The sequence below is a fragment of the Triturus cristatus genome, chromosome 2_1 (genome assembly GCF_964204655.1).
Source record: "Triturus cristatus chromosome 2_1, aTriCri1.1, whole genome shotgun sequence".
Lineage (NCBI taxonomy): Eukaryota > Metazoa > Chordata > Amphibia > Caudata > Salamandridae > Triturus > Triturus cristatus.
The window spans coordinates 438,259,212-438,278,485 of NC_140581.1; the positions used below are offsets into that span (position 1 = coordinate 438,259,212).

Below are 19,274 nucleotides of genomic sequence, written 5' to 3' on the forward strand. Positions count from 1 at the left end.
GTGAGTTACGTAACTTGCTGAGAAGAATCAGGAACAGACAAGGGGATATTACCTAAAACCGTCTGTTGTCAAGGGAGAACGCCTGTATTATGAAACATGGGATGGGATGGAAAAATAGGGAGAAAAAAGGGGATTTAAGAATATTTTGAAGAACAAGGAAACCCTGTTTTTAAGGACCAAGTTCGCACAAAAAAACGACTGCAAATTTATATCTATTGCTACGCTGGTAAAACCACTCAATTCAAGTAATCTAAATATCTATAAGCATTTAGTCCAATCTTCCTGACTATTTAAGCCTTGATAGATTGTATTTAAGTGGCAAAAAGACCACTGTTCCCTTATCTTTCTGGTCTTGTTGATATCACCACCTCTCCTATTGATTCTGATTTTTTCCAAAATAAACCACTTGAGGTCATCACACGTATGTTTCAAAGCTTGGAAATGTTCAGTAAGTGGGGCATCGGGTTTATTTGTCCGTATTGCAGATTTGTTTTCCAGGACACGGATAGGCAACTCCCTGCTGGTTTCTCCAACGTATCCCAAATTGCAAGGGCATAAGATTAAATATACCACGTTTTGGCTACGACAGTTGTTAAAGGTGGTAGGGGTTAGGCGTTTGCCATTGTATTCCAAACTTTTGCCTGTGATACAATTGGGGCATACCGAACAAGTTCCACATTTATGGTTGCCGGATGCTAGCCCCCCGGTGAGGGTCGTTTGAGTTTCCTTGATGGGTTTATAAGTGTGAACTAGACTGTTCCGGATGGTTTTATTTCTGCGGAAAGAAAAAAGGGGCCTATTTAGTTGTTTATCCATATTAAAATTAAGAATTTTCCAGTTTCTATTGATGATATTTTTGATTTGATTGCTGACATGCGTATACTGTGTAACAAACACTAGTCTATCTAGAGTAGCGTCTTGTCTCTTATTGGGTTTGTTCTGGTCCAATAAACTGTCTCGATCATAAACACGTGCACGTTTAAGTGCATTTTTAACAAGTTTCTTTGGGTAACCCCTAGCTAGTAATTTATTTTTGGTATTGTCAGCGTGTTTATAAAAGTCATCAAGATTGGAACAATTTCGTCTCAATCTGAGAAATTCGCCAAAAGGCACATTGTCTTTCTGGGCTCGAGGATGGTTACTGGAGTAATGGAGAAGTGAATTTTTATCGGTGGGTTTGGTGTAAAGTTCCACCTTAAGTATACCATCCTCCTCTTTTATATTAATATCCAAAAAGGCTACCTTATCATTACTGTAGTGACCTGTAAACTTCAAATTGGGATCGCCCAGGTTCAACCATGTTAAAAATTCCTCTAGATCACTGCTTGCACCGCTCCAGATGAAAATGATATCATCTATGTAGCGGTGCCAGCAGGATATATTCTCATAAAAGAGAGCAATCTCATTAAATATGTGTAGTTCCTCAAAGTTGCCAACATAGAGGCATGCCAGACTAGGGGCACAAGTAGCCCCCATACTGGTGCCCTTAGTTTGAAGATACAGCTCATCCTTGAATAGGAAAAAAAAATTCTTGAGGATAAAGAGAAGGCAAGACATGATAAAATCACTATTGCCCCCTCTTAGATCTTCTGACTCTAAAATAGATTGTATAACCTCCAGAGTGGTATTTTGCGGAATATTCGTATAAAGGGCTTCGATATCCAAGGCGACCAGAAACTGGGTCGCCCTGTTGAATTCTCTACCCTCAAACGTAGCAATCACATGGGAGGTGTCTTTAAGGTATGACCTTTGTTTCTTCACAAGAGGTTGTAGAAAATGGTCTGCGTAACGGCTAAGTGGTTCCAAAATGGAACCAATCCCACTAATAATGGGTCTCATCGGGGGATCTGCAGCATTTTTGTGTATTTTTGGCAGACCATAAATTGCCGGGATATTGGGGTGCGTGTTAAGGAGGAATTTAAATTCTTGATCATTAATGAAGCCTTCTTCCCTACCTTTTCGAAGGAGATTTGCTACATCAGTTTTCAACTGGCTGAGTTCCATGTATTTTGCTCTCTTATAGTGTTCTTGTACATTGAGAAGGTCTCGTATTTTCTTCTCATAGTTTGGGGTGTCAAAAATTACTACCCCTCCACCTTTATCAGCCAGTTTAATTGTTACCTCATCACTATTTTGAAGATTAGATAAGGCTTCTCTCTGTGCTTTCGAGATATTGTTGTTAAATTTATTCTGCCCTGGGTTGGTAAGAAGACTCTTAATCTCCACCTCAACTACGCGTTCAAAAATCTCCACGCTTTTGTCAACCTGTTGTAAACTAGGGAAGAAGGTTGATTTGGGCTTGAGGCACGTTACACTAGGGACTGGGTCATATATTCTATTTTCAAAGAATCTATTGAGTCGTACCTTTCTGAAGAAGTTTTTTAGATCACTTTCTATATTAAACATGGAATTAATATTGGTTGGAGCGAAACTGAATCCCTTTTGAAGTACTTCTTGTTCTGCGTTAGTCAGTATTCTGTTAGAGAGGTTCACTATTGGGAATTCTTCTACCTCCAATATTGTTTGTTTCTTGTGGCTATGTATTCCCTGGAGTTGTTCTGAGGTAGATGGTTGCGAGGTGATTCTGACCGATTGTGACCCCTGAAGGTTCGTTGCCCTCGATTCGGTCGCCTCTCTAAAAAAGGTTCCCTAGAGAAGTTTGGTCCTCCTCGGTTCTCTATTGGTCTCTCAGGTTCCTCCTCACTACTGGACCCAGATGTTTCGGAAAAAGTAATGCGTTTGTTGCCCCCTCTTGAATAAATTTGTCTTTGATAGTTAGGTTTCTCCCAACGTGGTTCATTTTTGTTGGAGAAATAGTCTTTATGAGTGTAGGGGTAAACTAATTCTTCAGAGTATTTTTCTATATCTTTTTAAAAAAATTTCAGCTTTTTGTTGGACAAATAATCTCGATATCCTTCGACATCTTGATTGATTTCCTCTAATTTCTTTTTTGCATCTTCTAATGCTGGTGATTGTCTGAATGATGTTTCTAATTTCTCAATCTCTACTTTTTCTATTTCTATGATTTCTTGGGCTGTTTCTATTATTAATATTAGCCAGTCTCGACTGCAGCGGTTTGCTATTAGCGTCCAGGTTTCAATGAATTTTGGGTGTTCCACGAACAATCCTGGCTCATTACGGACCTGCAATCCTATGGGAATATCTCCTGCTTGTAAATAATTAATTAAAAATTCAGCATGGAGTTCAGTTCTGATCAACTTCTTTTTGGCGTTAAGAATTTTAATAAGTTGATCATGGCTAGCATTGTTAAGCCCTGTAGAGTTGTTGGTCCTAGGATTCAAATTCATCAACCTATTATATTGATCCTCTGAGAAACTGAAGGTTTTCAATTTGTCCATATTACGTAGTATGAGTTCCCTTATTCACGTTTGGGAGCCCAGATAAAAGGTCTTAGTTAGGAGACAGAAAACGCCTCTCCAGCCAGCCGGCTGTGCAATAACTATGAAAAACAGAGAGGTACCCCTTGTGAAGGCCAAGGGAAATAGGGTTATTCAACCTAGGTAAGAGAAAGGGTTCCCTTAAGGCACAAATAAAAACAGGTATAAAATAATGTACCTTATAACTTAACAAATACATACAACAAAATATGGAAAGGTTAAAAGTTCATTTATTTGAATATATTAAAAAACACTCATTAGGGATAACTAGACTAAATCCCTGAACTAAAACAAGATAAAATTGAGACAATATATATAATTGCGACCTGCACAATTACAAGCAGACAGAACAGTTACAACACACATTTGTTGGATACAGGTTTGTATATTCTTTCTCCGCTCTAATGACACCAGAGTAGTATCACTACCAAATCAGCGTATCTATTATGGTGTTGGAGACTTGAATTATACGCTTTAGGTTGCGTCGACGCGTTTCGGTGATAACATCTTCTTATAATCACCTTTATCAAGACATAAAATTTGTCTGCCAGAACCAGAGGGTATGTAAAATCGCCCTAGGATTAAATGTCATGCAGAGAATTAGCATCATTTTTAACTCAGTGGACTTATAGCATTACTGTAGTTAATACATGGGAAAAATCACAACATGTTCACTATTCATGGTCTTCTGTTATCTCTTTTACTTATATTGGTTACAATGAGCTCCATTTTTTTCTCTCTAGGTTAACATGTGCATTTTTTCAAAATATTAGACAAACCTTAAGAAAAACATAGAAACAATTTACTGGAAGTGGCTCATGGCTATTAACTTTATCGCTCAAAATTTGGCCACATGCTTTATCGACAATAAAAATTACTGTAAACAATTCTGTATTTTCCCGATTTATCTTGAGCTAACAAAGCAGTAAGTAAGGCTATTAATTCGGAAAACGTATTAATAACCTTTCCTAGGTAACCCAATTATACTACCTTGGTTCCACATAAAAAAAAAATGTTTGTTCTAGAAACACAGGTAAGGGGCACTTGGGGCCTCAGATTTCACTAATCTTGAAACAGAAGGGGGGTACGGGTCATTAGAAAGCAGACACTAGCACTACTTCCAGCCCACTGGCTCTAATCACAGCCACTGCTGGAGGGAATTACGTAAATTCTTTTTTGTTCAGCCAATCCCTTACCCAGTCTCTCTCTTAGCGAGTAAGCCCTGTATTGTTTGGGAAAAGAAAGGAGAAACGCAAGTGGGAGCCGGTGCCTGGAGCACATCCACGGGGGGGCCTATGCCAGGAAAGCAGATCGGCTGGATGCAACGGCTTTTTAAGGGCAAGCTCTCCAGTTATAAAAATCATTTGGTTGGTAAAGGAATTGTCAGTTGCCCACACCACCCAAACCCCCAAAAATGGAAAAACATTGAAGTTTTTTAACATCAGTGTTTTTCCACATTAATGTTATGTAACGTGTTTTTCTAACAAGATTCTTGTATATAAACGTTTGAATTCAGCTTTTCCTTACTCCTCCACAGCCACTGGGTATCGCACCAGGGGTGAGTGTCTCATTTCATGTGCAATAAACTTAAAGTCCACCTATCCCAAACTCCTCCAGGCCATGAAAGACCATGCCTTTCCTTTCATTCCAGGTCGGTGGACAGCCCGGTTTTCTTTCCTTAGATGTTAGTGACTGTACCCTCTTTCCCTAGCTGCACACCAGACTGACCATTTTTCGATCATCAGTCTTGACTGATTCACAGTAGGGGAACAGTGCAATCTCCTAGAAAGTTCATTCTCTTCCTTAGCGCATCATATGCCAATGGAAAGTGTAAGCTTCCATACATGGCTCTCATCCTGATGCCTTACGTATGGGTACTTGTTTTCTAATCACAAAGGTTTTTTATTCTTTGGGTTCTACCTTATGGTGCAACAGGGTTTCACCGTGTAATCTAACCAGCAGCCAGACAGTTCTTATGTTTGAAAGAGAAGCGGCCACGGTGTATCTGGTTGGCATGCATCATCAGTATGATTGTTAGGAAGGCTCATGAGTTATGTTGGCTTGTTAGGTGATGGAGGGGAAGTGATTTAACTAACTTGCTCTTGTCTCGGCCAAAGGAACAAATTGACGAAGGACGTTCAAATGTATGACCAATTTATCTTGTGAAATTTACTTTGACATTTATGATGGCTGAGTTAATACCTTTCTTGTTTTCTTACTTAAAGGTGGCATCCTTTCTCAAAGATGCTGGCGTTAACAATCTGACTGTTCAAGTGGAGAAAGAAGAATATTTCCAGCACATGTCTGGCCTCAGCACAGGATTTAACGATGTTCTAGTTATGACCAAACAAATGGACTCTGTGACATATTACAAAGACAGGACTTACATCATGTGACACACTCTCTAGACCTACCACTTTGATTCAGAAAGAAGAAGCACTCGCACTGTTCTGTTATATCAAGAATGGAAAACGGTGCTTGACGGGAATTCGAAAGGATCGATGTGGACTGTTCTCGCGACAGAAATAATCCATCGTTAAGATCGGATCAATATGTTTTGTAATCTAATATGGACTTGACCATTACTTGTATATCAGGAAATAATGTATGTTTGCCATCCAATTTGAGATACTGTACTTTTGTTTATCAAAACATTTTGATTTGTTCTTTTTTCTTATGAATGGGATATCAATAACGTATTTTGTTCGAGTGTAAAGAATAATACCTGGCAAAAGAGAGGAAATAAGTCAGATGTGCAGTTAATTATTCAGATACCTGTGATACAGAGTAAAACTGAAACAACAATAGCAAAAACATGAAAAAGTGCTTGCTCTTTGTTTTGAAAAGAGTAGAGCCATGCAATTTTGTAAAACGGGCAAATGCGTAGAATATCTCCACATTCCCTGTGCAGTAGTCTTCAAAAGGCCATTCAAGCATCATAGTCTTCAAAAACTTGACTAATAGTAAAGTTAAGTTATGTTTTAGCAAAGAGCTAGGTACTCTGGCTGTCATGTATGTTTTTTTAAATAATTGGATTTGTTGAACAAAATGTTTCACAGTCTGGACTATAGTTTGTGCATTCCACTGATTCAAAAGACAGGGCAAAAATTATTGTACCCCTAAATTGACAATAACCTTTTTTTGTTTACATCTATTTGAAGCAAACACTTTGCTATATAGGTAAGTTTTCTGATCAGTTTCCTCAGAAAATGACTGCACAGTTAGAAATAAAATCTATATTTATGAATTTTCTGTATATAAAACTGATTTCTAAACCTACATTTCGTATTAAAGAAAGTTTGCAAAACATTTATTTTATTTGAGAATGAATACAAATTCTGTTTTATTGTCTGGGACATGCTTTTACTTGTGGCTCTGACATAAATATGGTAGAACTGAAGAATATTGTAATTGTATTTCGATTTGCTTAAAGCTTCTATAGTACGGATAGAAGTAGGACTACAGAGCTGTGTCTTTTTGTCATACAATACCGAGAACGTTAAAGAATGAGAGAAAATCAGGCAGAATATTTCGAAGCAAGGTTCATTCCTCAGTACACCCATTATCACGACCATTCCACTCCCCTAAACTACAATAGCTTCTTCCTCTCCTCACGTCTTTAGGCTATAAGTCTGTTGTACATGTACTTAAATATACAAAACAGGTCACTGTGGCAGTGATGAAGATTGCACTTGAAAGGAGGAGGCAGGACACAGGGGGTACAAACTGTAGTTTCTTTATTGAGTTACATGAAAGGTGCATTCACACTTAAGAAGCACAAGCTGCACCCAGTGTGTCTCCATAAGCAATTCCATATCAGTCACACATGATTTTTCTCTCTACATCAGTGACAGCTGCCTGCTATACAAAGGCTAGATAACATAACACACATACATCCCTAAATAAAAATGTAAAATACATGTAATCTTTTATCACCAGGGCCCCAGCTGTGCAAGAAGAAACATATGAAAGAAGAAACATTGTTTGTGGCATGTGTGGCTGTAGATACACATGCTGTGCATACTCCTGCCATCTAGTGTTGGACCCGGATGTTTTCTTCGAAGGAGTCTTTTGAGTCACAGTTTCCGCTCCCTCTTTCAGTATCTGGATAAAATAGCAAAGGGATATGGTCTAGAACTCACAAACACCACTAAACATCCCCCCACAGACACTTACCCTGGAACATCAGCGTCTGCTCCAACTGGAGATATATGCACTGCTCAGGAAAGGGGCCTAAGAACCCCCTGCCACCACAACACCAGGGCATAGAGATATAATCCTTATCCCCAAGAAAGACGGGTCCGTCAGATTCGACCTCAGGCCCCTCAACAAGTACATCCTTTCAGAGAACTTTCACATGTTGAAACTCCAGAATGTCAATCCTCTTCTACAGCAAGGCGACTTCACGGACGCCCTCGACCAGAATGACGCTTACTTCCCCTTCTATCTAGCACATTGACTGTTTCTCTGGTTTGTGGTAAGTGGTCAGCATTATCAGTTCAAAGTGCTGCCCTTCAGAGTAAATACAGCTCTCAGGGTGTTTAAAAAGTGCTTTGCAGTGGTAGCCGCTCACCTCAGAGCAGTGGTGTCCACATCTTCCCTTACCTGGATGATTGGCTGATCAAGAGTGTAGTGCAGCAGCAATGTCTCACACACACCCAAGTCACCAAACATATTTTGCACAGCCTAGGCTTTACCATCCATGCCATCAAGTCCCATCTTCAGCCCCTGTAAATACACGCCTTCCTCGGGCCATACTCTGCTCCCATGCAGGGAAAGCATACCCCAGCCAGGTAAGGGTACAAGCATTCAAGCGCTGGTTCCTCTTTTTTTGCCAGATCGTCAGGTAACAGTCAGAAAGGTGATACGCCTCCTAGGCATGATGGCCTCTTGCATTGCTATAGTCTTACATGCCAGGTTACACTTGTCCATTGCAGGAGTGTCTAGCAGCACAAAGGTCACAAGCGGAGGGTCATTGGAGGGAACAGGGGTTGATCTGGGGCCATACCCCTTGCTCTCTGTAGTGGAAGAATGCCAGCAATCTGTTACAAGGGCCCTCCGTCTTAGACCCAGTGAAGCAGATAACCATCAGACGTATGCCTCACTCGCTGGTGAGACAGATGGATGCCTCACTCACCTTCAGGAGCTTATGTGGAAGGGGTGTAGACCCTGATCAACGGCCATCCAGCTAGTCATCAAGTTGTTCCTTCCTCACATTCAGCACAAGGCGATACTAGTCCAGTCAGACAACACAATTGCCATGTTTTACTCATAGAAACTAGGCAGAACACACTCCCTGCTATTGTCTGCTCTAGCTCAAGGCATTTGGTAATGGGCGATACATCACAAAGGCCACCTAATGGTAGAGCACATAGGGGGAGTGGGCAACAATTTTGCAGACCTGCTCAGCAGAACCCAGCAACAAGTCCACGAGTCCTCATACCGTACTTTCAATGTTGTAGGTTACCTCAGATAGACCTGTTCGCCACTGCGGAAAATGCAAAATGCCCAAACTTCACTTCCAGGTTCCCACACCCAGAGTCCATGGGCAATGAACTATGGAGGAAGTGGTCAGGAATATTTGCCTATGCTTTTCCGCCTCTCCCACTTCTTGCATTCACGGTTCGCAGGCCTTGGCAGACATCCCTTACTCTGATCTTATTAGCCCGAACCTGAGCCAAGCAGCCCTTGTTCACCACTCTCCTAGAACTCTCTCTAGTGCCTTGCAAGAAGCTGCCAATTGGCCAGATCTTTCTCCCAGAATCAAGGCACCCTCAGGCAACCTAACCCCAGACAGCTCAATCTTGAGATTTGGCTCCTGAAGTCCTAAAGTTTGGGTATCGCAACCTCCCTTATGAATGTATCGCTGTCCTTAAAGAGGCCCACAACCAGAGCTTGCTACACAGCTAATTAGAAAAGGTTTGTGCACTACTGTCGGGCATCGTAGCACACCACGGAGGAACTCGGACTCCTTGGTGGGAACCCAATGATGAAGCATGTCTCCTGCCAGGTTGGTGAGTGAGAGTTCTTTTAAAAAACAAGAGTGACTTCTCTTGCTGGCTCTTTGTTTGTTGACTGCACTTTTTTGTTGTTTATTTGCTACTGTCTTTCTAGACATATTGCCCCTCTTCAAGCAGCAGTCCAGGATATTGTCTGTTATCTGCTCCACTTGTAGAAGTCAGGCCTTACATAAACTTCCATCAGGCTAAATTTGGCAGCCGTTGCCGGTTACCCGCAAAACAGAACACACTTCCCTTTTCAGGGTTCCAGTTATTAAGGCTTTTATTGAGGGACTCAAACAGGTTATTGTATCAAGGGTGCAACTGGCCCCGCTATGGAACAACAAGGCTAATCGGACGTTCTTTTGAGCCACTTAACTCATGCGCCTTACAGTTCCTTTCCTGGGAGGTAGCTTTCCTAGTAGCTAGCACTTCCCTCAAGTGTGTTAGGGAGCTTCAAGGTTTTACCCTGGAAGAAGCTCCCCCCCCCCCCCCCCCACCCCTAGTTCACCACGATAGAGTAGTCCTCAGGACAAACCCCACGTTCCTTCGGAACCTTAATCAAACTATAGAACTTCCAGTGTTCTTCCCACGTCCGGAGTCTTTGGCAGAATGAGCTCTTCATACATTTTATGTCAAGATGAGTGTGCTTATGGGGGAGTGGCTACACAGCGTAGCGTGATGGTCGCTGCCTAAACCAGCTCCGTGCAAACCGACTCTCTCCCTATCATCTGCCACACTAATCTGGCTACCGAGAGGTGTTCCCGTGACCGAAGGGTGCATAGAACCCTCTCCAGCAAGAACGGGAGTGATCGGCCGTCAGCAGCCGGAGTTACAGCCACAACCATTTGTGGCCTAGACTGGGCGCCCAAGCCGGGGCCTGGAGTGATTGCTATGGCCGTGAACGTGCTTATGTAAAGCGGCACGGTCGTTCGCGCACCCGGTGAAGTGGACAGGCACCTGACTTAATGTCCTGGGCCCGCAACGCTCGGTCGGGGGCGACACCGCTTGAAGTGCGACACAAGGACACCAGAAAATCGCAGGATGCCAGGAGCCTATGCACAGCAGTGCATGAAGGAGCCCACGCTGTGATGCAGTGACTTTTCCCTTGGACCTGGAAAGCGGAGGGGTGGCGCAGAGGTGATCGTGAGTCCGGGGTAAGTCGTGGGACCCCCTCTGGTTCCACCCGCCTCTCCCCCCACCCCCTGGGCTTGCACTGGTGGTGCGACATCCACGGTGGTGAGGCTCCCTGTGGGGTGATAGGGTAGCCGGCACGGAACTGAGCCTCACAGTTGAAAGACCTCACTAACGGAGGGGCATAGAAGTGAAGGGCGACCCTACCTACTGGCCTAGAAGTGCGGACTGGTGAAGATGGTGATTTGGGGCTGCAGATCCTCGAATGGGCGGCGGTGAGCTCTAACCACATCAGCCGTACAGACCTTGTTTGGCCAGCAACAGCGATCGCGCTACAGTGTGGAGCGGCGACCGGCACCAACTGGGATAGGGGCAGTGGTAGACGTGGGGGTCCCTTGAGCGCATTCCTCATTCCGGAGACCGGAGGATCTGGAGTTCGTGGCCCCTGGCTTCCCTCGCTCATTCCCAGCGAACTCACCCACCTGCGGCGCCCTGTGAGAGAGATCCGAATTGGCTGTGCACCACCTGCCACGATTGCCTGCAGGAAGTGAAGAGCTGCTGCGGACACTTATCGTTACAGTAGGGAGCGTGCAGGACCGCTTGAGAAATGGCCGCGATGTCCACGCGGGGGTCTAAGCTAGTGCAAACAAACAAGCTAGACCGTTATGCATTCCCCAAAGATATGCTACCAGACCCAACAACGCACTGGAGAAATGGGGGATGAGAGCCAAGAGCTCACCTTGAAAGACATGATGGAGGCAATAACTGGGGTCAAAGCTTCACTGGAGCATAAGATGGATTTGATATCAATTGACGTGACTCTCATTCGTGCAGACCTCACGAAAATCAGCAAAAAAGTCAAACAGGTAGAAATTACCACGGCGAGCCTGGTGGACGACACAGCGCAACTTCATGGTGAAGTCGGAGAGCTACAAACTTTCCAAAAGTTCGCCGAAACCAAGCTGGATGATTATGAGGGACGCCTCAGAAGAAACAACATTCGCATCCTGGGGGTGCTGGAGAAATCGGAGGGCAAGTCGCCGGACCTCTTCATAGAAGACCTGATCCTTAAACACTTGCAGCCCAAAGGACTGAGTAAATTCTTTGTCATAGAGAGGGCGCACAGAGTCCCCGGGGACTCTCCTTCTCCAATGCTGGCAAAAGTCCTTAACTTTTGGGACAGAGATGCTATTCTTTAGACCGCTTGAGTGGCTCCACCACTCCGATACGAAAATGCGGATATTACCTTTTTCCCCAGACTTTACTTAACTGATACAGAGGCAGAGGAGGTCCTTTGTGGCAATCAAAAAGAAACTCAGAGATAGAGGCCTGAAATATGCAATGCTGTTCCCCGCTCGGCTCCGGGCGGAGGGAAGGGCATGGTTTTTTGAGCACCTGGAGGTGGCGGCCGAATGGTTGGAGAATCGAAGAGAATGAGACAGTGCCCTTGAAGGCCATGATTTCAGACAGACCGTCACGCAGCGGAATGGGCAGGGGCCATGGAACTGTGGGGCCTGTCCCTCAGGGATGCTGGACATATACCCATTAAGGGAACAGGTACTAGGGACTGTCAGACCTGAACTATGAGGGGGCACCCTCTGTGACTGAAGGATATTATCTTTGTAACATAATCTCACTCAGGGAACTTACCGCAGTAGATACAATAGGGGGGCCGGGCATCACGCACCTCACTTTTCTTCTTTTAGTTAACTTGTCGGATGACAGGCACTCTGCAAGTTTATTCATGGGCAGTTCTGCGCTAGGAGTGTAGGGACGCAGGGAGAGGGGTAGTTGGGTTGGGGATTTACAGTTGTTAATTGTTGTTGTTCTTATGCCGACAGATTGATGCAGTGGAGACAGGAAGTCATGTTCAATCCAATGAGTACACAGTGGGATGAAAGTGCCAAAAGCTTGAGTTGGAATATCAACGGGCTTGGGGATAAGATCAAACGTAGCGTAATCCTACAGTACATTGAGACAGTCCCCAGACATTATACTGCTTCAGGAGACCCACTTAGTGGGCAATTCCTGTGAGACTTTAAACAGAAGGGGCTACAAATTGGTAGCACATGCCTGCTTCACAACCAGCTCCCGGGGAGTAAGCATACTGGTGAGAAACTCATTCCCTTTCTCCGTAGACTTCACATGGATGGATGATAGGAAATGATATATAGGTGTCTTGGGGCGCTGGGAAGGGAAGGTATTGACGCTTATGTCCGTCTATGTGCCTCCTGGCCTACAGAACGAAACCTTTAAAGACCTAGGTACAATCCTTCTTTCACTCCCGGAGGGTCTTCTGGTTATGGGGGGTGACTTCAACGCAGTGGTATCAGGCACTCTGGACCGCCACCCACCATGTGAGATCGGACCTTCTTACAGATGGCTGCCTAACTTTATGGAGGCGATGGGGTTGGTAGACGGGTGGAGGATGTACAATCCAGACAGAATTCAATATACCTTCCATTCTGGGGCACACCATAACCTTTCTCGCATAGACTACCTCCTAGTTCCAGCGTCTCAGGTGGCCAATATTCAAGAGATCAAACACCTGGCAAGGGGAATCTCTGACCACTCTCCGGTATGGGCACGTATAGTCCTAGATCGTACAAGGGTAGGGAAGATTGCACCCATCAACCCCTGTTATTTCCGTGACCCAGGAGTTCGGAAAGCATTATTCTGCAGTATTCAATCTTTCATAAATGCACATGCTTGTATCTTCCCCGTCGTCATGGTGGGAGTCTCACGGTAACAGAATGACCATAGCAGTACTAGAAAAAACTGCCTAGCAAAATCCCATAGGGAATCATGATATTTGGTAATCAGACCTCATCATTATTTGGTCCAAGACTCAGCCAATCAGCTACCAGCCCTGACATCACACTCTCAAGCAGAGCCAACGTACCTCAGATTTACAACCGCCTTCGTTTGAGGAGGAGTCTCCCTGAGCCTTGCTCAGTTTTGTTCATGTGTGAACTTTTGACCTCTTTTTCAACTGGAAATTCTTTCTTTCTACTGGATTTGAGGTACTGTGTTTCACATTTTGCTTACTATGGCTGAAAACTCTAAAAAGAGGCTCTTCAGGCCCTGCAGATCCTGTGGAAAACCTGGACTGTTTTCTGAAGATCCCCACAAGGACTGCTTGTATTGTCTGCACCCTAAACATGTGCCTAAGGACTGTAAGCATTGCAGAACCTTTTCTGCGAAAACCCTGCGTGACAGGGAGGCACAGCTTCTGTTGTGGCTTCAAAAGAAGGTCACTTCAGATTCTGACTCTGAAGAGGAAACTAAATCATCTAAAAAGAGGAAATCTGCTTCTGAGGAGAAGGTAGAGCTTAAAAAGCAGAAAACAAAACACAAAGAGGCATCTTTGTCTTCGCTTCCTCATACTCCTCTTAAAAAATCAACAGGGTCCAGAGAAGTTTCTTCAGCTCCGTCGACGAAAACTGGGGCGTCGCCGGCACTGGTTTCAACGAAAACGTCGACAACTCCGTCGACGACTACCATATTGACGACGACAGCTGCGTCAACTGCGACGACTAAGACCTCGTCATCGAAGAAAGGCCCGTCGACGACCCTGTCGACGGGGAGGCCGGTTACAGCCTCGTCAACAACTTCATCGTCAGCGACCGCAATGACGACTCCTCGTCGACGATAATTCATATTTCCTCGTCGACGAGAACTCCGTCGACGGGAGCTCCGTCGACGGCATCTTTTAAGTCTCCCAAGGCAAAGACGAAAATTTCGTTAAAGTCTATTCCATCGTCGACGGACTCGTCGACGATGAAGAAATCTTCAGATTTTACCAGCTGGACAAAGATTTCTCCGCTTCCTCCATCTAATCTGCTGGAATTACAGTCAGAAGATGAAGAGTCCTCATGAGTGGCATATAGTCCGTCTCAACTTCAGATAAAGAGCCAGGAGACTGACGATGAAGAATATCAGGAGGTTCAGGAAGTATTCTCTTTTCAGGATCGTCCTGCACGAGAATCAAAAAGATATGAGTCGTTTCAGCAGTCATATGACTACGAGGAAGAACCTCAATCTGATTTGAGAGAGGACACTATATCAATGCCAATTTCTCTAGTAACAGACTTACGTCTAATGATAAACGATTATTAACGACGGTTTCCTGACGCTAACACAAAAACTTCATCTACGCCTGCTCAAGTTCAACCACCTCAACCCTCTCCCAAAATACAATCTCCCCCTATTGTTACAATTAGCGATGATTTAGAGGAGAGTGATGCAGATCAACCGGAAGAAGGGGAACTTCTTCAGGATTCTCAGGTTGGGGATGAATGGGATCAATACATTCTACCCACTACGCCGTCTCCATCACCATCGCCGGCGTAATGTCTCCCCCACAAGATATTGGAGGTTTCCATGACATTATGGAAAAAGCTTCAAGAAGATTTGAGCTTCTGCTTCCAGTACAAGAAGCTGAGTGTTTCCTCTATGATTTCAGAGAGGATTCACGGAAATCCATTAGATCTATTCCAATTATTCTTCACATTTGGGATGAAGGTTTAAAAATAATGAGGAACCCGGCTTCGGTAGCTGCCTCGGTGCCCCGGATAGAGAAGAAATATAGAGCCCCAGAATCTTCTCCTGCTTGTTTAATTGGACATCCGCGGCCGGAGTCTGTAGTGATGCAAGCCACTCAAAGACACTATAAATCCGGTTTCCACAGCTGCAGCTCCCCCGGATAAGAAAGGGAGGCGAATGAATGGTGCGGGGAAGCGTTTTGCTGTGATGGCAGCGTCCTCTATTAAGGCTGAAAATTCGTTTGCTCTTATTAGCAGATATAATAGGCAGATGTGGTCAGATATAGCACCTTTACTGGCTCATCTACCAGAGGATAAGAAGGAGGAAGCGGCCGCCATTTTACAGGATGGAGCTAGGGCGGCTTCGGAATCTATAGACATTGTGATGGATTTGTCTTCAGTGGCTTTCAGGCAAATGGCAGGTGCAGTGGCCCTACGAAGGCAAGGATGGCTTAAAGCCACTTCTTTTAGAACAGAAGTGCAAGCGAAAATAGTGGACATGCCGTTTGACGGAGAGAACCTCTTTGGAAAACATGTGGATGATGCCCTCCAAAGTATCAAAACTGACACGCATACAGCACGTGCGTTGGGGTCTCTTCAGCAGGGCAGGTTCCAGTCCTTTCGGAGGAGAGGATCTAGAGGACAATATATGCAAAGACCTTCTTTCCAATCCAATAGATATCAGCCGTACAATCAGCAGGGGTATCGCCAATTTTCCAATAATCAACAATTTAATTCCTCAAACACATACCAGCAACAGTCCAGAGGGAGGTCATCTGCGAGAGGTAAATCGCAACAATCTAATAGACGACAGTGACTCTGTCAAGGCGCCCGTCACATGTTCAAACATCAGGAATCATTACCTTTCCTCCTTTTATCTGGCTTGGCTGTCCATAACAACAGACAGATGGGTTTTGGATGTGATTCAACAAGACCATACCCTGGAGTTCATACAAAAGCCTCCAAATCATCCTCCTATTCGCAGGAAACAAGAACACATTTCAGCCCTCAAGGTGGAAATTTTATCTCTTATACAAAAGGAAGCAATAGAAGAAGTTCTGCGCCTTCAACGAGGGAAAGGCTTTTATTCACATTTCTTTAATAAAGAAAAAAGAGGCATCGAAATGGAGGCAGGTAATGGACCTGAGGGGTTTGAACAAATTCATCAAAAATAAATCTTTTCGAATGTTATCCCTGCAGGAAATACTACTTCTTGTCTTCAAGAGAGATTATCTGACATCCCTGGATTTCTTCGTTTCATGGTGGCGGGGCGCCATTACCAGTTCAAAGTATTGCCTGTCGGTCTGAAGTCGGCGCCAAGAATCTTTACAAAATGTATGGCGCCAGTAGCGGCACATCTAAGACTTCAAGGTCTCCAAATTTTGCCTTATCTAGACGATTGGCTCATAAAAGGTGCTTTGTTCAAGGAAACCCAAAATTCTTTACAATGTTGCATGGACCTTTTCAGTCGTCTAGGTCTGAGAATCAACCTAGAAAAATCACACCTCATGCCATCGCAGTCCCTTCAATTTCTGGGAGCTATAATTCGCACAAAGGAGGCGAAAGCTTATCCCTCAGAGGAGCGTATTAAAAAAATCATAAACCTGACGTCGCATTTGCAAATAAAAAAGTATGTTTCAGTGAGAATCTACAAATCATTGCTGGGGATGATATCTTCCTGTATTCCCCTACTTCCAATTGCAGACTTCACATGAGGCCTCTTCAAGAACTGCTAGACAAGCAATGGATTCAGTCTCAGGGATCCTTCGAAGATCGAATAGTTATTACTCCTCAGATCCTAAAGGCCCTGTCATGGTGGAAGGTCAGAGATCATTTAACGGAAGGACTGACTTTCGAACCACAGAATTACAGTTTTGTGATGATGACGGATGCTTCACTACAAGGTTGGGGAGCGCATCTCCAGGAGCTCGAGATTCAGGGTCACTGGTCAAAGTGAGAAGCTCAGATTCACATCAACTTGCTGGAGCTAAAGGCTATTTTCTTTGGTCTAAAAGCGTTTCTCCCCAGGATTCACGATTCGACAGTACTTGTCAAGACATACAGCTTAACATTGATGTTTTACCTTCTAAAACAAGGGGGTACAAAATCAAAAATACTGTCGAAGCATGCGCAGGAAATTTGGAAGTGGCTTCTGATTCACAACATATCACTTCAAGTCCAACACGTTCCGGGAGTGGACAGCACAAGGGCAGATGTTCTGAGTAGATCGTCTAAGGTTTCTCACGAGTGGGAATTGGACCAAAGACAGCTTCTCAGAGTATTCCAGCTATGGAGCACTCCATCGCTAGATCTGTTCGAGGATAGCCACAACTCAAAATGCAAACACTTTGCAAGCAGGTTTGCACAAAAAGGTTTGTGGGGCAATGCTCTTCAGATGTGCTGGACAGGGATGTTTGCATATGCATTCCCCCCATTTCCGCTAATATCGAAAGTCTTGAGAAAGATGAAATCGGAGCCGTGCCATCTGATTCTAGTAGCCCCAGCATGGCCGAGACTAGCTTGGTTCTCCGAACTTCTCAAATTATCAGTGACTCCCAGGATACAGTTTCCACTAGTGCAGGATCTAATCACTATGAACAACGGTCAAATTCTTCATCCAAATTTGAAGTCGCTGAACTTGTCAGCATGGAACCTCACGAACATGAGTTCCAACTTTTGAATATCCCTCAGGAATGCCAGGAGATTCTGTCACGATCTCAAGCAATCTCTACAAATAAAACATATTCGGCTAAATGGAAGAGATTTTGTCATTGGTGTGCATCTAAAAATCTTCATCCTTTTCACGTCTCCTCTGAACAAATTCTTCCATATCTTTTAAATTTGGCTAATTCTGGATTTTCTCATATGTCTATAAAAGTACATTTGGCCGCTATCTCAAGGTACACGAGAGTTCCTGACCGCCCATCTCTTTGGTCTCAAAGAGTTATAAAAGAATTTCTCAAAGGGCTTTTCCGGATGTTTCCCCCAGTACAACGCCTAGTGGTTGCTTGGCAGCTTAATACGGTTCTTGCACAGCTCATGAAACCGCCGTTTGAACCAGTACATAAAGCGGACTTACATTTTATCTCATGGAAAACTGCATTATTATTAGCTCTCACGTCGGCAAGAAGGGTCAGCGAGATCCAAGCCTTCTCAATTGCAGAACCATTTCTACAATTCAGACAAGATAGTTATTCTTAGAACGAATCCGAAGTTCATTCCTAAGGTCCCCTCCAACTTCCATCTGAATGAACCAGTGGTATTACCAACATTTTTTAAAGATCCTTCATCATCTGCAGAAAGAGCACTACGCTTTTTAGACATTAAACGGTGTTTAAAATTCTACATCGATAAAACAAAATCTTTCAGAAAAACAAACCAGCTCTTTGTAGCCTTTTCTGGTCCCAGGAAAGGTTTAGCACTCTCCAGATCCAGTATTTCAAGGTGGATAACTTCGGCGATCTCCTTGTGTCATGTCAAAGCTGGAAAACCTTTACAAGCCAAGGTACATGCGCATTCTACAAGAAAGATGGCAACTTCTACGGCTCTATTTGCAGGAGTGTCTTTGCTGGACATTTGCAGGGCAGCGACGTGGAAAAATGCGCACACCTTCACTAGACACTATTGTCTAGATGCAGCATGGAAAAAGGATGCAGCAGTAGGACAGGCAGTTCTACGTCATCTTTTTCAATAAGGTATTTATCAAGATATATATGTATATATTACCTACTGGCGGTCGCCAGTAGGTAGTTATAGTTAGGACCTATTTTCCATACGAAATCCGCAACATTCTATTCCCAATAAGTCTGGCGCCGGTTGACGAATCTTCGTGAAATTTTCCAAACTTTTGTCCAGCTCCGGTCCGCTCCTATCCAGAAAGTTTTGTGGTGATTCGTCAAGCAGGGGCCGAGAAAAAAGCGGGTCCCAAAACGCGTTTTCCCCATGCAATTTCCCATAGGACCTGTTGACGCAGCTACAGCCCGAACTGCTGAACGGAATTACACCAAATATGGCAAAGAGGTAGTCCTCAGTTCAGACTCGTGCCTTTTGTATAAATGGTGTAAATCCGTTCAGTAGTTCCTGAGAAAATTAGAGTTAAAAGTCTAGATATATCTATGGCCTCGGAGAATCCGCGTACCCTATGCGCACCCTGAGCGCACCCTCTGTGAACCGTGCGCGCACCCTCCCGATCACGCGCT

At 44.1% G+C, this 19,274-nt stretch overlaps 1 protein-coding gene across 1 annotated transcript in view; it reads left to right on the plus strand.

Moving 5' to 3' along the window:
* SLC30A5 (solute carrier family 30 member 5) overlaps positions 1-6,707 on the plus strand; it is a 427,281-nt gene extending 420,574 nt beyond the window's left edge. Inside the window, exon 16 of the mRNA XM_085632130.1 lies at positions 5,624-6,707. Coding sequence (XP_085488256.1) covers positions 5,624-5,794 — 171 coding nt within the window. The 3' untranslated portion in view covers positions 5,795-6,707. The remainder of the gene's footprint in view (positions 1-5,623) is intronic.
* Positions 6,708-19,274: the final 12,567 nt, after the last annotated feature.